Source organism: Leptonychotes weddellii, chromosome 9, assembly GCF_054177405.1.
Source record: "Leptonychotes weddellii isolate Sample4059 chromosome 9, ASM5417740v2, whole genome shotgun sequence".
Taxonomy (NCBI): domain Eukaryota; kingdom Metazoa; phylum Chordata; class Mammalia; order Carnivora; family Phocidae; genus Leptonychotes; species Leptonychotes weddellii.
In genome coordinates this window covers 103,090,944-103,110,789 of record NC_138377.1, presented here as the reverse complement: position 1 = coordinate 103,110,789, position 19,846 = coordinate 103,090,944, and the positions used below count along the sequence as shown (strand labels likewise).

Below are 19,846 nucleotides of genomic sequence, written 5' to 3'. Positions count from 1 at the left end.
CTATCCATGACTTGTATAGTCTCCTACAGTGACTCTGGACTTGGTGAAATGACTTGCTTTGGCCAATGGGACATAAGCAAATGTAACACAAGCAGAGGCTTAATAAGACGTGATATCCCATATTAATTCAAAAATCCGCAACAGAACAAGCAAAATGAACTCAGCATCATATTAAAAGGATTATCCCCAGGACCAAGTGATCTTTCATCCTTAAGAGGGCTGACCCAGTCTCCTTACAGGGCAATCACAGCAGAGCAAGAAAGTGAGGTTGAAAGCAGAAGCCTCAAGACTTCTATGGGCAAGTCTTGGTTATCACCTATTGCTTCCACAGTAGTCAAAACAAGTCAAAAGGCCAGAACAAATTCAAGAGGAAAAGAAAGAGAGTCCACCTCTTGATGGAATAGTGGCAAAGTTATATTATAACACACAGGGCCATGCCTCCAGGAATGGCTCAACTTCTGGCTATCTTTGTAAACACTATCCAACCATCATATATTAAATTTCCTCAAATATTTAAATCTGTTTCTAGATTGTTTTTAAAAATCTCTTCCATCAATTTACATTTTTATTCATATGCCAATGCAAAACTATTTTAACTACATAGGTATCATTAAGATATTATTAAATAGCTGTTAGCACAGTCCTACCTCATTCTTCTTTTAAATTTTTTTCCAGAAATTCTCATTTATTTTTCCATACATTCTTTAAAATTATTCTATTTTTTAAAAGGTAGTTGTTTTATTCAGATTACATTTCATTTGTAGGAGAATTTAGAGAATTTACTATACCATGTTTTCTATCCAAGAGTATAATTTGTTTTTCCATTATGTAAGTCTTCTTTAATACCCTTTGTTAGCATTTTAAGGTTTTTAATTTTTATGGAGCCTTCATATTTCTTGTTAAGTTTATTTTTAGTTTATTTTTTATTGCTATTGAAATGATATTTATGTTTTCTAACTGATTGCAAGAAAAGAAAGTATTAATTTTGTAGCCTGGATGTTGCATAAACGTAAGGTAAGTTACTCACCCTCTGTAAGGTTTAGCTTCCCTAATGAAATTCATTGAGTTATTTTTAGGAATAAAGGAGTCAACACAAGTAAAGACCCTTGAATGAGGCAAAGGTTCAGTAAACATTACCTATTATTAATATTATCACATTTGGTGATCAGCCACCTTACTGAATTGATTCTCTAATTTCTACTAGTTTTTCACTTGATTCTCTTGGGTTTTCCAGTCATACAGTATCATCATAATCTTGATAATTTTGTTAACTTCTTTAATATTTTACAAAGTTTTTTCTTTTAGAATGGCAATGACTAATAGTTTCAAAACAACAATTAATAAAAGTAATTTTCTGATCGGTTATGTCATTTCTGACAGGCAACAATATTTGTGTTTTTTTTTTTTTTTTAAAGATTTTATTTATTTATTTGAGACAGAGAGCATGAGAGGGAGGAGGGTCAGAGGGAGAAGCAGACTCCCTGCCGAGCAGGGAGCCCGATGCGGGACTCGATCCAGGGACTCCAGGATCATGACCTGAGCCGAAGGCAGTCGCTTAACCAACTGAGCCACCCAGGCGCCCCAATATTTCTGTTTTAAATGTAAATAATTGGGGCGCCTGGGTGGCTCAGTTGTTAAGCGCCTGCCTTCGACTCAGGTCATGGTCCCAGGGTCCTGGGATCGAGCCCCGCATCGGGCTCCCTGCTCCGCAGGAAGCCTGCTTCTCTCTCTCCCACTTCCCCTGCTCGTGTTCCCTTGCTCGCTGTGTCTCTCTCTGTCAAATAAATAAATAATCTTAAAAAAAAAAAAAACAAACCTTTAAATGTAAATAATTGCCGCATTAAAATGCTATAGCATATCTACACCAACCACTGGTTATAGATATTCCTCAATTTGTGGCAGTTAAGTTCTTTCTTTTTTCACTATGAAAAACAGTATTAAAATAGTCATCTTTGTATATAAATATTTGGGCACATTTTGCATTATTTCCCTCAGCAGCCTAAAGTAGATGTTCTAAGCTCTGGATTCACATTGCCTTTCAATAAGACTACACTAACCTGCACTCCCATCGGCAGTGTTTCTGAGTACCTCCCTCACTGCACCTCTAACCGGTAATATCTTTGAGAGAAGCAAAATGATGGTGGTTGTGTTTAGCTATTGTGTAGTTAAACTAACAGCCAGTGGTGGAGTCTAACTCCTCATCTATCAAGTGGCCCTGGCCATAATCCTGAACAAGACCTCCTTGAGCAAGAACCAGCACAGGGCTGCCAGAACCTATTCTGTTAGAGCAGGACTTTTCTACCTGGGCACTACTGACGTTTTGGATTAGATAATTCTTTGCTTCAGTCTTGCCCACTGAAGAGTGTTTAAGAGCATCCCTGGGTCTCTATGCACTTGATGGGAATAGCACCATTTCTCCCAGCTGTAATAATCAAAATGTGATCAAATAGCCCCAAGCACCGCAAAATTGTCCCCTGCTGGAAAACGCTGTGTTAGAAGAATGAAATTCTAGGCTTCAGATATAAAGCTTAGGGTCACAGGAATACAAGTTCAGATAAACTTTTATACAGGCAGACATCAGTAAGATAAATAAAATGCAGAGTAAAATACTCACTTTGCTTTATAAGGTGAGTCAGATCCAGAATTTTTTGTTTCTATTAAGCTCTCATATTCCTTGGCCCTGAAGAGAAAAAAGTTTTATCACTGTTAGTTATTGTGCTGCCAATTTTTATAACAAACTAAAACCCTGATTATGTTTTTCCTGTTCCAGTATTAGAAACATTAGTGTAACACTTTGATTTCTGAGAATATTTCTTTAAAATACTATAAATGCTATCAAAAAAGATTAAAAAATAAATATTTCCTCATAGGATAAAGAGGAGCTTCATATAAACATTTCTCAGTTTACAGACCTGGTATAGAATGGGGCTTATTTTTCAGAAATATTAAAATCATGATAATTAAATTTGAAATCATATTAAGTTTCTATAAGACAGTTGAAATGGCTAAACATCCATATACCTTAAGAGGTATATAATACAAAACTGAATACAAGAATAGTTATTTACCATTAGAAATAATTTAAAAGGCAGTGGAAATGACTAGACACTCAAAGATTTGTCTTCTTTTGTTTTTGTTATTTATATTTGCTAAATACTGAAAGTCTAGAAAAATCTGAGATAACATTTCTCTGCCACTGTCTAACTAGGCTCTAGCTTGCTTGAACCAGTAGGGATAGCCATCAACAGTTAATCGATTTAACATAGGTGTCACTATAGCAATCCCTTAATATTGACTTAATTTGTAAATTTCTCTTTTTGAAAGAAAAAGAGGAAAATACTAATTTAAATTTCATCTGCTCACCCAAAGGGTCCTAGTCTCAAAGAATTAGTCTAGTGACCTATGAAAGAATTAGTCACAATGTGTATACCAATCTAGACTGCAATGAAAAAATAAGTAATACTTCATAAAAAATCATGAAAGATGCAAATTGCAACAGCTCTAATAAGGAAAAAGCGAACTAGCACAGGTTAAACATGGGAGCAAAAGAATAAATTAGAGTTAAATTATATATTGTTGTGACCTACACATGCTCATTGCTATCAGCCAAAATATTAAGGCATATGAAAATGGGGAATAACCACTTACAGTGGCAAATAATTGTGAACTTGGTCCTTAGTTAAGATGGCAGAGGAGTAGGAGACCTAAATTTCGTCTGGTCCCAGGAATTCAGCTAGATAGGGATCAAACCATTCTGAACACCTGCGAACTCAACAGGATATCAAAGAAAAGAATAGCAGTAACTCTCTGAACAGAAAAGCGACCACTTTCTGGAAGGTAGGACGTGCAGAGAAGTGAATCCAGGCGATATTGGAGAGGACAGATGGCGGGGGAGGGGGCCTCCGGCGGCCACTTCCAGCCAAGTGATAGAGCAGCAGAGCACAAAATCGGAACTTTTAGAAGTCTGCTCCGTTAAGGGACGTCGCTCCAGTGGCTAAGCTGGGGGTGTGGAACCATCGCTGGGACAGTGTGGTCTCAGGACCCTCGGGGTCACAGAAAGACCGGGGGTGCCTGAGTGCAACAGAGCTCCCAGGTTTCGGAGTGGGGAAGCCGGCTGCAGAGACAGAGCCGAGGAGTCGGCTCCCAGCTCAGGGTTGCCATAAACCTGTGATCCGCGGCACAGTCGGGCCATTGCTCTTCCAACAGGGACCCAACAAGCGGCAGATCTGGGGAGACTCCTCTTCCTCCCCCGGGAGGAGTGGCGCTGGAGACTAGGACCCTTTGGGTGAGCAGATAAAATTTAAATTAGTATTTTCCTCTTTTTCTTTCAAAAAGAGAAATTTACAAATTAAGTCAATATTAAGGGATTGCTAGGAGTGCTAGGGATCTGCTGGGTTTAGAGACTCCACACGGGTTGGGTGCCAGAGATAGAAACGCTTGGTCACAGGCCGGGTGAGCACGGAGTGCGGCCGGAGACCAGGGAGACAGGAGTGACTGACGGCTTTTCTCTGGGGGCTCACTGAGGAGCGGGGCTGAGTTTCCGGCTCCTCTGGGGCAGAGATTGGGAGGCCGCCATTTTCACTCTCGGCCTCCAAAGCCGAACGGAAAGCTTGCAGGGAACAAAAGCTCCGGAGAGCAAACCCTTGCAGAGACTTAGCCCGCCCCGCAAGGGCGGTGCAATTCCACCTCCAGCAAAGACATTTGGAAACCACGGCAACAGGCCCCTCCCCCAGAAGATCAGCAAGAACATCCAGCCAAGACCAAGTTTACCGATCAATGAGAACGGCAGCACTCCAGCACTAGGGGAACATAGCACATAGAATTCATGGCTACCCTAGGACCCAGCAATTGCACTATTGGGTATTTACCCCAAAGATACAAATGTAGTGATCCGAAGGGGCACCTGCACCCCAATGTTTATAGCAGCAATATCCACTATAGCCAAACTCTGGAAAGAGCCCAGATGTCCACTGACAGATGAATGGATAAAGAAGATGTGGTGTATATATATATATATAATGGAATATTATGCAGCCATCAAAAAAATGAAATCTTGCCATTTGCAACAATGTGGACGGAAGTACAGAGTATTATGCTAAGCGAAATAAGTCAATCAGAGAAAGACAATTATCATATGATCTCACTGATATGAGGAATTTGAGAAACAAGACAGAGGATCATAGGAGATGGGAGGGAAAAATGAAACAAGACGAAACCAGAGAGGGAGACAAACAATAAGAGACTCTTAATCTCAGGAAACAAACAGGTTGCTGGAGTGGAAGGGGGTGGGAGGGATAGGGTGGTTGGGTGATGGACATTGGGGAGGGTATGTGCTATGGTGAGCACTGTGAATTGTCTAAGACTGATAAATCACAGACCTGTACCCCTGAAACAAATAATACATTATATGTTAATAAAAAAAAATTGTGAACTTGTATGAAAGGGAGAAAGGGCAACAGTTATGGAAGGTTGAATATATTCCAAGTATTTTTCCAGGAGCTAAACATCCATTGTCTCATACACGGTCCTAAAAACTCGATATGGTATGATCCCCAGTTCACAAAGAAGAAAGTAAGGCTTAAGAAGAGGCCTATTATATCAAAAAATACATTTATCTAAGGCTTAAAGTGGGAAGGATCAAATCCATTCTGTCATTCATGCACATATAACTAAAAAATTATCCAAAAAATTCTAACTTTACCTGAAATGGTGGTTAATCACTTTTTCCTAATATGAATCTTGTCTTGGTCAAATTTTCAGCAATCAAATATTTATTTCCAGAGTTCCTACTCTCTATAAACTAGGAGATACATTCATAGCAAGGATGAGGTAAAAACATAGTAGGAATATTCAAGGAATTTATTCTCCATAAGGAAGAGGAAGATACAACACTATGAAAAGACACCCAAGTCTACGAAGCAGAGTAAGTGAAAGATGAGTATTGCCACAAGTGCTCATTTCCAGCTAGGATGCTAAAGGTAAGTTTCCTGAAGGAAATGGAATGTGTACTTGCTTGAAAGATAGGGAGCATCTGAATACACAAAAAAATGAGGAAATGGCATAACAGCAGAGAAAAGTAAGCAGACAATGCTGAACACATGGGAAAACACTACTTATGCTTAGGGAATAGTGTACAGATCCATTTTGCTGGAGCAAAAGATTAAAACATGGGAATAGTGAGAGATAAAGCAGAAAACAAGTCCTTTCAGATACTCTTACAATTAAATTCTGATGACTTGTTTTATGGATAATGACCTACTTTATTAAGATTTTAAATTTTATTAGTGTTGTATACCGCATTCCCTCATTTTTAATCCCCATGTCATCTTGGGTATACTCTTAATGTGGGTTATTTGTTTACTCCATTTTATTTTTTGTTAGCCTTTTCACCGGCTAACCTTTGTTAGCTTTTCACAGTTTACCAATATTCTCAAGTAATTAGATCTTATTAACCTCTATTTCATCTGTTTTTATCTTTTTTAAAGATATAGTATATTGTAAGTGTCTCAGGTGTATTCGTTTTTTTTTTTTTAAAGATTTTATTTATTTTTTTGACAGAGAGAGACACAGAGAAGAGAGGGAGAAGCAGGCTTCCTGCTGAGCAGGAAGCCCGATGCGGGGATCAATCCCAGGACCCTGGGATCATGACCTGGGCTGAAGGCAGACACTTAACGACTGAGCCACCTAGGCGCCCCTCATGTGTATTTGTTAAATAAAAATAAATAAATAGCATCTATCGTATTTCCCATGGACGTTGATGTGAACATTGTTCTAGATCTTTGAGTTGTTTAGGCCATTTTTATTTACTCCTAAAAAACTCTTACTTAAAACAATGTTCTTGATTCATTAACATAATAAAATTAGAACAAAACAAAACAATGTTCTCTACACCCCCAAGCCCTTGATTCCAAAGTGTTAATTTTTTTGTTTTCTTTTTTTTCATTTTTTGAGCTACCCTTATGTTGAGGCATAATTCATGTACAATAAAACAATTTAAAGTGTATAATTAATGAGTTTTCACAATAGTGTCTACCAATATAACTGAAAGCACAGTCATAATGTAGAACATTTCTACCACCCCACAAAATGTTTTCATAACTCTCTGGAGTCACTCTCTCCTCCTTTGCTAGTAGCAACTATTCATCTGCTTTTTAGCACTAGAGCTTTCTGAATATCAAATTACCACAATCATACATACTCTACTGTTTCTGGATTCATTTAGCATAAATCTCTTGAGATTCTTTCATAGTGGTGAATGTATTACTAATTAATTCCTTTTTACTGTGTGTAGTGTCCTATTAGGTGGACATCACAATTTATTCATACAACAGTTGGGCAGTTTACTTCTTTCCAGATTAGGGTTATTATGAATAAAGCTACTATGAACATTTGTGGACAATAACGGATGAAGACTGATTTTCTTTTGTCATTTTGCTATTTCCTATACATCTTTTTTCCTTCAATTTCTCCTTATTACTGCTTTGTTTTGTGTCAGATATTTTCCAGAGTACCATTTTCATTCCCTTCTCATTTCCTCTAGCATAACTAAATTTGGAAAATTTCCACCCATAATTTCCTCAAATATTCGTTCTGCCCTTTTTTCTCTCTACTCTCCGAGACTTCCTTTCTGTATATGTTGGTCCATGCGTCTTTCAAACTCTGTTCATTTTTTCATTCTTTTCCCCTTCTGTTCCATGGAGATAATCTCAACTGACCTGACTTTAAGTTCACTAATTCTTATTTCTACTTGCCCAAATTAGCTGTTCAATTCTTCAAGTGGATTTTTCATTTCAGTCACTGTTTTTTCAATGACAAAATTTCTATTCACTTTTTTATAATTTTAATTATATGTACTAAAATATAAATATAAATTTAATATAATATCATCATTACTATTCCCCAGTTGGTTAGATATTGTTCTCATGGGTCCTTTAGTTCTCTGGGCATATTTTAACATTTTAATTTAAAGTCTTTGTCTAGTAAGGCCAACGTCTGGGTTTCCCCTGGACACTTTCTATTAATTTTTTTTCCTGTGTATAAGCTAACTTTCTTTTTGTTTGAATGCCTTGTAACTTTTTGTCAAACAAAAACTAGACATCTTAAATATTATAGTGTGGCAAGGCTGAAAATCAAATTCTCCTCCTTTGACAGGGGGTGTTTTTCCTGCTTGATGTAGTTTTATATATTTGTTTAGTAACCTTTCTGAACTGATTTTCTGAAGTTTGTATTCTTTGCCTTTATGGCCACTGAAGTATCTGTTCAATTAGTTTAGGGATCAACTAGTGATACAAGTGATTTCCTTAAACACCTGGAATGACCAAAAAAAAAAAGTCAATCTAATATTTGTAAATCAGCTGTGTGTGTGGTTGAGGCAAAGTGACAAACTCTGGCAGTTTACAACTCTTCCTTAGTCTTCATTTCCTACTGCATAGAAGCCTCATGGTCAGCCAGAGACAAGACCTCAGGTACTTCTCAGGTCTTTTCTGAATGTGCATCCAGCCCTTGGTATGCATGTGGCCTTCTAGATTTTTCATAGTATGTGGGAGCTCTTCAAAGCCCTTATTACTCAAAGCATTTCAATCCTCAGCCTCCCCCACCCACCCCTACAAGCTTTTTGATTAGTCTATCGTTTGCTCTGTTTTTCCTGCTCGACTATAATGACTAATATATTTGCCTTTAAATTGTTTTTGACAATTGCCCCTAGGTAGCCTCCCCAGCTCTGGGAGAATTCTGAGTTAGATGAAAGAAAGGCAACATCCTTCAGAGAACCATCACACAGGTCAAAACAACTATACAACCTTGAATGTAAGGTCAGATTTGCACCCTCCAGTACTAGGTACCTGTATCAGGGATGCAGGTGGTTGTCTTCAAAGATGCTGCTGAGCTGAGGAGTGGAAGATGGAATCAGGGTAAATTAAAATGCCATGAAACACTCTTAATGACATTCTGATTTGTCTTCACTGTGCCTTCCCTGAGTAGCAGTAAGCTTTTGATTAATTCCCAGCATTCCAAAAAGTTGAATCTGTTTTTGCCAGTTTAATCACTGTTTTTACAGGGGTATGAACTTTTGGAGTTCCCTACTGAGCCATTTTTCACTCACATAATTCAAGAATTTTTTTTTTTAATTCAAGAGTCCTTATTTTTTATCAATATTTTTATCAGTATTTTATCATGTATTTAGCATTATTTCTGCCATTTTATTTTTGAACAAACTTTTCTGACATTTAATTCAAATACCATATAATTGACCCATCTAAATGTACAATTCAATGTTTTTAATACATTCACAAGGTTGTGCAGTCATCACACTCTAACTTTAAACATTTTCATACTCCCTAAATAAAATGCAGTAAATACTAGCAATCAATTCCCAGTGCTTCCCTCCTGCTCCCAACCCTAAACACCACTAATCATTCTGTGTCTATGAATTTCCCTATCCTGGAAATTTCATATAAATGGAATCATATGATACATGGCCTTTTTTGACTGGCTTCTTTCAATTAGCATAATGTTTTCAAAGTTCATCTACATTGTAGCATGTGTCAGTACGTCATTTCCTTTTATTCCTAAATACTATTTCATTGTATGGGTATACATATTTTACTTAACCATTCAACAGATGATGAACATTTGGGTTGTTTCCACTTTTTGGCTCTTTTCACTAATGCTGCTATGAACATACATGTACAAGTTTTATTTCACCATGTATTTTCAGTTCTCTTGCATATAGAACTATGACTGGAATTACTAAGTCACATGGTAATTCTATGTTTAACTTTTCAGGAACTAAGAAACTATTTTCCTTTTTTTTTTATTATGTTCAGTTAGCCACTGTATAGTACACATCATTAGTTTTTGATGTAGTGTTCAATGATTCATTAGTTATGTATAACACCCAGTGCACCTCCCAACACGTACCCTCCTTAATACCCATCACCCTGTTACCCCCTCCCCAGTATAGCCTTGGTCAGGGCTGAATAAGTAAAAGAAACAGATTATCACACTGGGAAGCCTGCATGGGGAAAATGAATCCATACAGTATTTGGCTTTGAAAGCAAGAGGGGCTGAATTTCTTGAGTTCTCACAACCAGTGGGACTTAAAGCCTAAAATTTTAAATATCAGTGGTCTTGGCTCTGGGAGAGCCCAGAGAGCATTAGAAAGTGGAGTTCCTGCCCTTAAAGAGACAGGACAATAAACATCCTGTGGATATCCAGCATAGAAGCAGGACTTTAAAAAACATCTGCAGCATATGGAAGGGAGAGTAATTTACTTATCTCAGAGGTGTTGGCATCCTGAAGAGGCAGGGATGGCAGAGAGATGCCTTCAGAAACAAAGGCGATTTCAGGCTCATTTTCCTCCCCTTCTCCCCAGCAGAAACACAAGGCAACCTACTGGAGCCAGCAGAGTCCTAACACTTGTGATGTAACTTGCTTACACTAAGCCCCATGCCCTCTGTGGTTCTACGTATCTGCCCTTTCCAGTCACACTTGCCTCAGTCCCCAGAGTTATGGACACCCTCCCTCAGAAGACCTGCACAAACCTCACCAACATACCATCTTCCAACCTGTGCATTTTGTGGGGTTCTAGTCCCAGCTTCAAGGGCTGGTCACCTCCCAGGAGGACACATCCAATTTGTTAAAACTGTACTCCCAGTTGCTGTGCTTTGCAGAGCAACCCCAGCCAGCCCTGGTTTCCATAGAGGCTGTGCATCCCCTGTGGAAGAGGACCAGAGCCCCCTTTTTAAAAGTGTGCACCCTGGCCACTTTTTCTTTTCTTTTCCTTTCTTTTTTATTATTATTTTTTTTAATTTTATTTTATTATATTAGTCAACATACAGTACATCATTAGTTTTTGCTGTACTGATCCACGATTCATTGTTTTCATATAATACCCAGTGCTCCATGCAGTACGTGCCCTCCTTAATACCCATCACCGGGCTAACCCATCCCCCCACTGCCTCCCCTCTAAAACCCTCAGTTTGTTTCTCAGAGTCTATAGTCTCTCATGGTTTATCTCCCCCTCCGAATCCCCCCCTTCCTTTTCCTAATGTCCTCCATGCTATTCCTTATGTTCCTCAAATAAGTGAAACCATATGACAATTGACTTTCTCTGCTTGACTTATTTCACTTAGCATAATCTCCTCCAGTCCCATCCATGTTAATGTAAAAGTTGGGTATTCATCCTTTCTGATGGCTGAGTAATATTCCATTGTATATATGGACCACATCTTCTTTATCCATTCATCTGTTGAAGGGCATCTCGGCTCTTTCCACAGTTTGGCTATTGCGGACATGGCTGCTATGAACATTGGGTGCATATGGCCCTTCTTTTCACTACATCTGTGTCTTTGGGTAAATACCCAGTAGTGTAATTGCTGGGTCATAGGGTAGCTCTATTTTTAATTTTTTGAGGAACCTCCACACCGTTTTCCAAAGTGGCTGCACCAACTTGCATTCCCACCAACAGTGTAAGAGGGTTTCCCTTTCTCCACAATCTCTCCAGCATTTGTTGTTTCTTGCCTTGTCAATTTTTGCCATTCTAACTGGTGTAAGGTGGTATCTCAATGTGGTTTTGATTTGAATTTCCCTGATGGCTAATGATGATGAATATTTTTTCATGTGTCTGTTAGCCATTTGTATGTTTTCTTCAGAGAAGTGTCTGTTCATGTCTTCTGCCCGTTTTTTGACTTATTTGTTTTTTGGGTGTTGAGTTTGAAAAGTTCTTTATAGATCTTGGAAATCAGCGCTTTGTCTGTAGTGTCATTTGCAAATATATTCTCCCATTCTGTGGGTTGCCTCTTTGTTTTGTTGACTGTTTCCTTTGCTGTGCAGAAGCTTTTTATCTTGATAAAGTCCCCAAAGTTCATTTTTGCTTTTGTTTCACTAGCCTTTGGAGATGTATCTTGAAAGAAGTTGCTGTGGCCAATGTTGAAGAGGTAGTTACTGCCTATGTTCTCCTCTAAGATTTTGATAGATTCCTGTCTCACATTGAGGTCTTTCATCCATTTTGAGTTTATCTTTGTGTATGGGGTTAGAGAATGGTCGAGTTTCATTCTTCTGTATATAGCTGTTCAATTTTCCCGGCACCATTTATTGAAGAGACTGTCTTTTTTTCCATTGCATATTTTTTCCTGCTTTGTTGAAGGCGGGTAACATTTATTTATATCCAGCTTTGAATTTTATAGGGAAGAAGGAGATGGTAAAATCACTTGACCATAATTTGGTTCTCATGAAATGTACATCTGAACCTAATAACTCCAAAAAAAATTAATACTAAAAGGGGAGGCATCACTCACTTTGGTAGATTCTAAAACAGTTAACAACTGTTTTAGAAAAAAAGAATGAAAAGCCCTACTTCTCTCCACACACCAAATAAATTATAATGATAAATATAAAACAGTGAAATCATGAATATCTTTCCAGGTGAATATACTTTTAACATTTAAGCTTCCTAAAAATAATATCCAATAAACATTATAGCTGAAATTAACATACTTCACCAAAAAAGAATATTTTCAAATTCAAAAACCATCATAAAGAAAATGAAAAAAGCAAATGTCAAGAATGGTCAAAACATTTTTAAACATAAAAAAAACCCCTTTCTTCCAATGTTAATATTTGATTATATTTAAGGTATCTAAAAATCAGGCACTGAATCAGATATCTGAATACAAAATCAGGAAAAATAAATCTACCATTTACTGAATACATACTATATTCTAAATACGGGTCATTGTGGTTTTTTTTCTCATAATCATACTTAATTCTCACAGCAGCCCTGGGATATAGGTGTTATTTATCCCCATTTTATTTATTTTTTCAAGAATTTTTTTTCAGAAGTCTATAATTATTTTTTTTTGTTTTTTAAATTTATTTTATTACTATGTTTAATTAGCCAGCATATAGTACATCATTAGTTTTTGATGTAGTGTTCAACGATTCATGAGTTGCATATCACACTCCGTGCTCATCATCATATGTGCCCTCCTTAATACCCATCACCCTGTTACCTCATCCCCTCATCCCCCTCCCTTCTGTAACCCTCAGTTTGGTTCCCGGAGTCTAGAGTCTCTCATGGCCACTACTTTCAAGAGCAGGAGACATGGCTGACTTTCCTCACACAGAAAAACAGGCAGAGAGTTAGACAAAGTGAAGAGACAGAGGAATAGGTTCCAAATGAAAGAAGAGGACAAAACCACAACTAGAGACCTAAGAAAAATGGATATAAGTAATACGCCTGATAGACAATTTAAAGTAATGATCATAAAGATACTCACTGGACTTGAGAAAAGAGTGGAGGACATCAGTGAGACTCTAACAAAGAGATGAAAAAGCCAATCAGAGATGAACAACACAACGAAAGAAATTAAAAATACACTAGATAGAATAAATAGCAGGATAGAGGAAACAGAGGAATGAATTAGCGACCTGGGAGACTGAGGAATGGCAAATAATCAAGCTGATAGGTGAGAGAAAAAAAAATTATACAAAATGAGAATAGACTTAGGGAACTCAGTGACTCCATCAAGCATAATAATATTTGTATTATAGAAGTCTCAGAATAAGAGAGAGAAAAGGGGATACCAAATTAATTTTTTTAAAAGATTTTATTTATTTGACAGAGAGAGAGAGAGAGACAGCAAGAGAGGAACACAAGCAGGGGGAGTGGGAGAGGGAGAAGCAGGCTTCCTGCTGAGCAGGGAGCCTGACATGGGGCTCGATCCCAGGGCCCTGGGATCATGACCTGAGCTGAAGGCAGATGCTTAATGATTGAGCCACCCAGGCACCCTGGGGATAGCCAATTTATATGAAGAAATAATAGCTGAAAACTTCCCTAAATTGGGGGAAGGAAACACATTATCCAGATCCAGGAGGCACAGAGATTTCCCAACAAAATCAACTGAAGGAGGCTCACACCAAGACACATAGTAATTAAAATGGCAAGAAGTAGTGATAAAGGAAACATTTTAAAAGCAGCAAGAGAAGACAGTTACATACAAGGGAAACCCCATAAAGCTATCAGCAGATTTATCAACAGAAACTTTGCAGCCCACAAGTGGGTAACATGATATATTCAGAGTGCTGAAAGGGAAAAATGTGCAGCCAAGAAAACTCTATTCAGCAAGACTATTGTTCAGAATAGAAGGAGAGATAGTATCTTAGGTAAAAAAAAAAACTAAAGGAGTTCATGATCACTGAACCAGGCCAGAAGAAATGTTAAAGGGGACATTTTAAGTGGAAAGGAAAGACTGTAGATAAAAGTATGAAAAGTGGGGAAAAAAGCAGTAAAAATAAACATATCTGTAAATACCAGTCAAGGGATTCACAAAATACAAATGTGTAAAATATGACACCATATACCTAAAACATGGGGGGGGGGCAGGAGAAAAAATGGGTTCAAGTTTAAGGGACCATCAGCTTAATAAAGTGACTGCTATATACAGTATATGCTATATACAAACAAAATGGTAAACACAAATCAAAAACCGAAATCAATATGCGCAGAATTAAGAGAAAGAAATCCAAGTATATCAGTAAAAAAAGCCAGCAAACCATGAAAGATTAGAGAAAAACTACAAAAACAAAACAAGTAAAAAAAGAATATACAGAAAATAAAGAAATATGTATCTGTTCATAATTTATTTGAATGTAAATGAGTAAATGCCCTAATCAAAAAACATAAGATGACAGAGTAAATACAAAAACAAGACCCATTTATATGTTGCCTACTCATTTCAACCTAAAGATACCCGGAGATTAAATGTGAGGAGATGGAGAAACATTTATCATGCACATGGATGTCAAAAGAAAGCCAGGGTAGCAATACTTATACCAGACAAAACAGACTTTAAAAAAAGACTATAACAAGAGACAAAGAAGGACACTATAAAATAATGAAGGTGACAATCCAATAAGAAGATAACAATTTTATGGGGTGCCTGGATGACTCAGTCAGAAGAGTATGCCACTCTTGATCTCAGGGTATGATTTCAAGCTCCACATTGGTTGTAGATATTACTTAAATAAATAAAGTTTAAAAGAAAAGAAGATACAATATGGGAGCACCCAAATACATAAAACTTAATAACAAACATGAAGAAAGTAATTGATAGTAGTAATACAATGAGTAGGGAACTTTAAAACCCCACTTACATCAATGGACAGATCATCTAAATAGAAAATCAACAAGGAAACAGTGGCTTTGAATGACACACTGGACCAAATGGATTTAACGGATACATTCAGAACATCCCATCCTAAAACAGCAGAATACACATTCTTTTCAAGTGCACGTGGAACATTATCCAGAACAGATTATGTATTAAGACATAAAACAAGTCTCAACAAATACAAAAAGATTTAGATCATAACATTCATCTTTTCCATCCACAACCCTATCAAACTAGAAATCAACCACAAGAAAAAAATCTGTAAAGAGCACAAATAAATGGAGGTTAAAAAATATGCTACTAAACAATGAATGGGTCATTGAAGAAATCAAAGAAGAAATTAAAAATTACATGAAAACAAATGAAATTGAAAACACAATGGTCAAAAATCTTTGGGATGACAACATGCATTCATGATAAAAGCCCTCAAAAGGGTAGAGGAGATATATCTCAACATAATAAAGGCCATATACGAAACTATCATCCTCAACAGGGAAAAACAGAGAACTTCTCCTCTAATGTCAGGAACATGACAGGGATGTCCCCTCTTACCACTGTTACTTAACACAGTACTGGAAGTTCTAGCCTTAGCAATAATATGACAAAAAGAAAGAAATAAAAGGCATCCAAATCAGCAGGGATGATGTCAAACTTTCACTATGTGCAGTGACATGATACTCTAGATAGAAAATCCAAAAGACCACAAAAAAACTGCTAGAACTAATACACAAATTCAGTAAAGTTGCAGGATATAAAACCAATGTACAGAAATCTGTTGCATTTCTATACATCAATAATAAAGCAGCAGAAAAGAAATCAAGGAATCAATCACATTTACAATTGCACCAAAAACCGTAAGACACCTAGGAATAAACCTAACCAAAGAGGTAAAAGATCTGTACTCTGAAAATTACAGAACACTTATGAAAGAAATTGAAGATGACACAAAGAAATGGAAAAACATTCCATGCTCATGATTGGAAGAACAAATATTAAAATGTCTATACTACCCAAAGCAATCTATACATTTAATTCAATCCCTATCAAAATACTATCAGCATTTTTCAAAGAGCTAGAACAAACAATCTTAAAATTTGCATGGAACAACAAAAGACCCCAAAAAGTCAAAGTAATCTTGAAAAGGAAAAGCAAAGCTAGATTCATCACAATTCTGAACTTTAAGTAATATTACAAAGCTGCAGTCATCAAGACAGTATGGTACTGGCACAAAAATAGACACATAGATCAATGGAACAGAATAGAAAATCCAGAAATGAACTCACAACTATATGGTCAACTATTCATTGAAAAACCAGGAAAGAATATTCAATGGAAAAAAAAAAGTCTCATGTACCATACTTTACTTGATCATCTACTTATTATTGGCTATTTAAACTGTTAATCAAATTTTTCCTCTTATGACTACCAACACAATGAACATTCAGACTATTTTAATATTGCTTAAAATGCGTATTCCCAGTCTAAGACAATATCTAGGGCATAAAGAACTTAATAAATACAAGCCACTTTTTTTTTTTTAACCATACATTGCATCATTAGTTTTAGATGAAGTGTTCCATGATTCATTGTTTGTGCATAACACTCAGTGCTCCATGCAGAATGTGCCCTCCTCAATACCCACCACCACCAGGCTAACCCATCCTCCCACCCCCCACCCTTCTAGAACCCTGTTTGTTTTTCAGAGTCCATCGTCTCTCATGGTTTGTCTACCCCTCCGATTTCCCCCGAATACGAGCCACTTTTTGTTTTTACATATTTCTTTTTATAATCACCATCGTTACTGTAAGTAGCCTTCCCTGACTACCCAGTCATAATGAAGTTTATTTCCCTAGAATTCACCTACTTATTTGTACCTTTCTTCTGCTACTTTGGACACGTTGTCTCATGTAAGAGTTATTTATATGTTATTTACCTCTATTAATACTTTATATTTATGTTCTATTCACTTTTTTTTAAGATAATGCAAATATTTGAATAATGGGTTGAATGGATTCCTTAAGACACATATAAAGGATGCAAAATGAGTGTAAAAAACAGTTTTAAAATTAGATTTAATATTAGGTTTCACCTTAAAGTTCTAAATCAGAATCCTGTAATAGTTGTTAGCCCTTATGTCTTTCTTCTGCCTCTACTCTGCTCAACTTAGGTCTCCATGGCCATGTAGGTTCACTGGTCAACTGTCAGCCAAGGCTTAACCCTATTCAATTCTCAAACAAACACAGATTCAAGATAAACTCTGTGTATGTCTGTCTGTGCATCTATATCTGAATTTACACCGAAACATAAACATATACGTGGACAGATAGCTATTCACTTTCTTTTCTCATATATTCATTTATATGTATACATACCTGTATCTATAGATATATATAGATATACATAGACACACACTCCTCATTCTCTCCTTGCATCATTTCAGAACATCTTCTTGAAAGTCAATTATTCTCAGAGATAAAGATTCTGTTAGCCTAACGATTACCAGTGGACATTGAAGGTGATATGCAAGCTGCCAACACTGCAGACACAGGTCTGGCCATATACAGTGAAAAACCTATGAATCCAAATGTTGCTCTAAGTAGCAGCTCTCTACGTTACTCCATTCCTACCTCCATTCAAACTCCAGATCAATGACAATCTGTTCCACAAATCTAGTTTCTTGCTTAATGTCATCATGCTTCTGTCCTAAAACTCAGTCTAGTGATTAGAGCTTTACTGCCTATCTTGCTTTTCTTGGTCCTCTGTGCCAAATGATGGATCCTTTCCACTTAAATTTCAGCAGTAAAGTTCTGATTGTTCATATGGACTCCTCTTTCAGAAGAAAATCTGCCTGAATGTAAAAACTTTAAGGAAACACATGCACTCTCACAGTTCTTCATCCATGAATAAGTCATATAGAACCCTACTAATTAGTTTTAGAACACATACCCACAATATAAACCACCTGCTAATTCTGGCTTTGCCATTAGACAGTGTCCCTCATCTAACTGGCTGAAGGAAAACCAAATATCCAGTTTTATATCGTCTTGAATAGGGCTTCTACAACCTTACCTTCACTAACTCTACCATGAAACCTGGAACAGACCATCCTGCCTCAAGACTGAACTCTGATATTTATGGAAGCAATACTCATAGTTCTTTTATCCATTTTTAAAATGCCAAAGAAATCCTAGTGATATGAACACTAATCCCACAATCCAATCTCATCTAATTCTTTGTAACAAATGTTTGTTGAAAACATACTGGGTGCCAGCAACAGAGACAAAAATCCTCATGAAGTTTATATTCTAATGAGAGAAAAACAAAGTGTAAATAATAATTAAATAAATATTTATTTAATAAATAATTAAATAAATAAAAGGATTTTAGATGATGGTAAGTGCTACAGCAAAAAAGAACTGGGGAATGCTGATAATGCTGCTTGACAATTTTGTTTTCAGTCACTACAGACTAGTATCATACTGGCCCTTCTGTTATGAACAACAATGAAAATTCCTAAAGCATACGGAATTACTGATTTTCATGTATAGACAACTAGTAGCCTAGGACAGTAATCCCTTAGCAAAAGGAAACAAATTAATTAGGTCCCATGATTACTTCATCTTTTGCCTGAAGGCACTTTCCAAACAGCTATATATGAGGGGAAAGAGGTAACCAAAACAGAGGATGTAAGGGTGAGCCAAGGAGACAGTTGGCATTTATGCACAGAGAAAGAGAGAAGGGATGTGTGCAACGAAGGTCCAGAAATCTCCAAAGGTCCTCTTTAAGTCTTTGGCCATATTAATTTATGAATAAGCATGGCAAGACTTCCCACAGGAGAGGAAAGACCAACTACCAGGGAACTGTAAGCTGAACAATTACCAGAGCTTGCATAAAGCTGAGACATGTTTGAGTTTCAAATGCTATATTACAAATATTTATTGAATACTCTAGTCATTCAGTGGAGATTTTACAAAGGCCAAACATTTAGGAGTAGGGCCAACCTAGCTCTAAATTTAAAGGTTACTCAAAACCCACCTCACAAAACTTAAAATCAAGGCATGTAACCTGTATGACAGAATAAAATTCCACATTCTATTAAGAAAAACAACAAAATCCAAACGTACTATAACACAGAGCTAGCTCATACTGTCCAATGAAAGGATAAAAATAAAAATAGTAGCAACAAAATTACTAGGCATAAATAACAGGAAACATACTTGTATTGGGGAGAAAAATCAGTCAATAAACAATTTCAGATGGAGAAATTTTAAGTATGATGGACTTCAAATAAATTCATAAATATGTTAAAGGAAACCATAAACATAAAAAAGAACAAATCAGAATTAAAAATAGATAAACTGAAACTATAATAAAGAACCAAAAGGGACTCAGAGAGATGTAAAATGCAACATATAAAATGAAAAATTCAGTGGACAATTTTAATAGCAGATGACAAATAGCAAAAGAAAACATCATATAAGGCAACAGAACTATCCAAATTGATGCAGAGGAAAAAAAAAGGACTTGTGGAACATCAAACACTCTATTTTAAAAGTGCAAATCCCATAAAAGAAAAAGAAATAGTCTGGCATAGAAAAAAATTTTTGAAGAAACAGTGGTCAAATTTTTCTAAATTTGAGGGAAAATATAAACTCACAGATTCAAGAAACTTAATG

General features: G+C 36.6%; 1 protein-coding gene across 9 annotated transcripts in view; it reads right to left on the bottom strand.

The window, feature by feature from the left end:
• The window catches only part of SCAPER (S-phase cyclin A associated protein in the ER), a 422,618-nt gene that overhangs the window by 206,853 nt on the left and 195,919 nt on the right, over nucleotides 1-19,846 (bottom strand). For all 9 annotated transcript variants that reach the window (XM_081829597.1, XM_081829604.1, XM_081829605.1 and 6 more), the window contains one exon: nucleotides 2,615-2,680. In XM_081829597.1, the coding sequence (XP_081685723.1) occupies nucleotides 2,615-2,680 (66 nt within the window). The remainder of the gene's footprint in view (nucleotides 1-2,614; nucleotides 2,681-19,846) is intronic.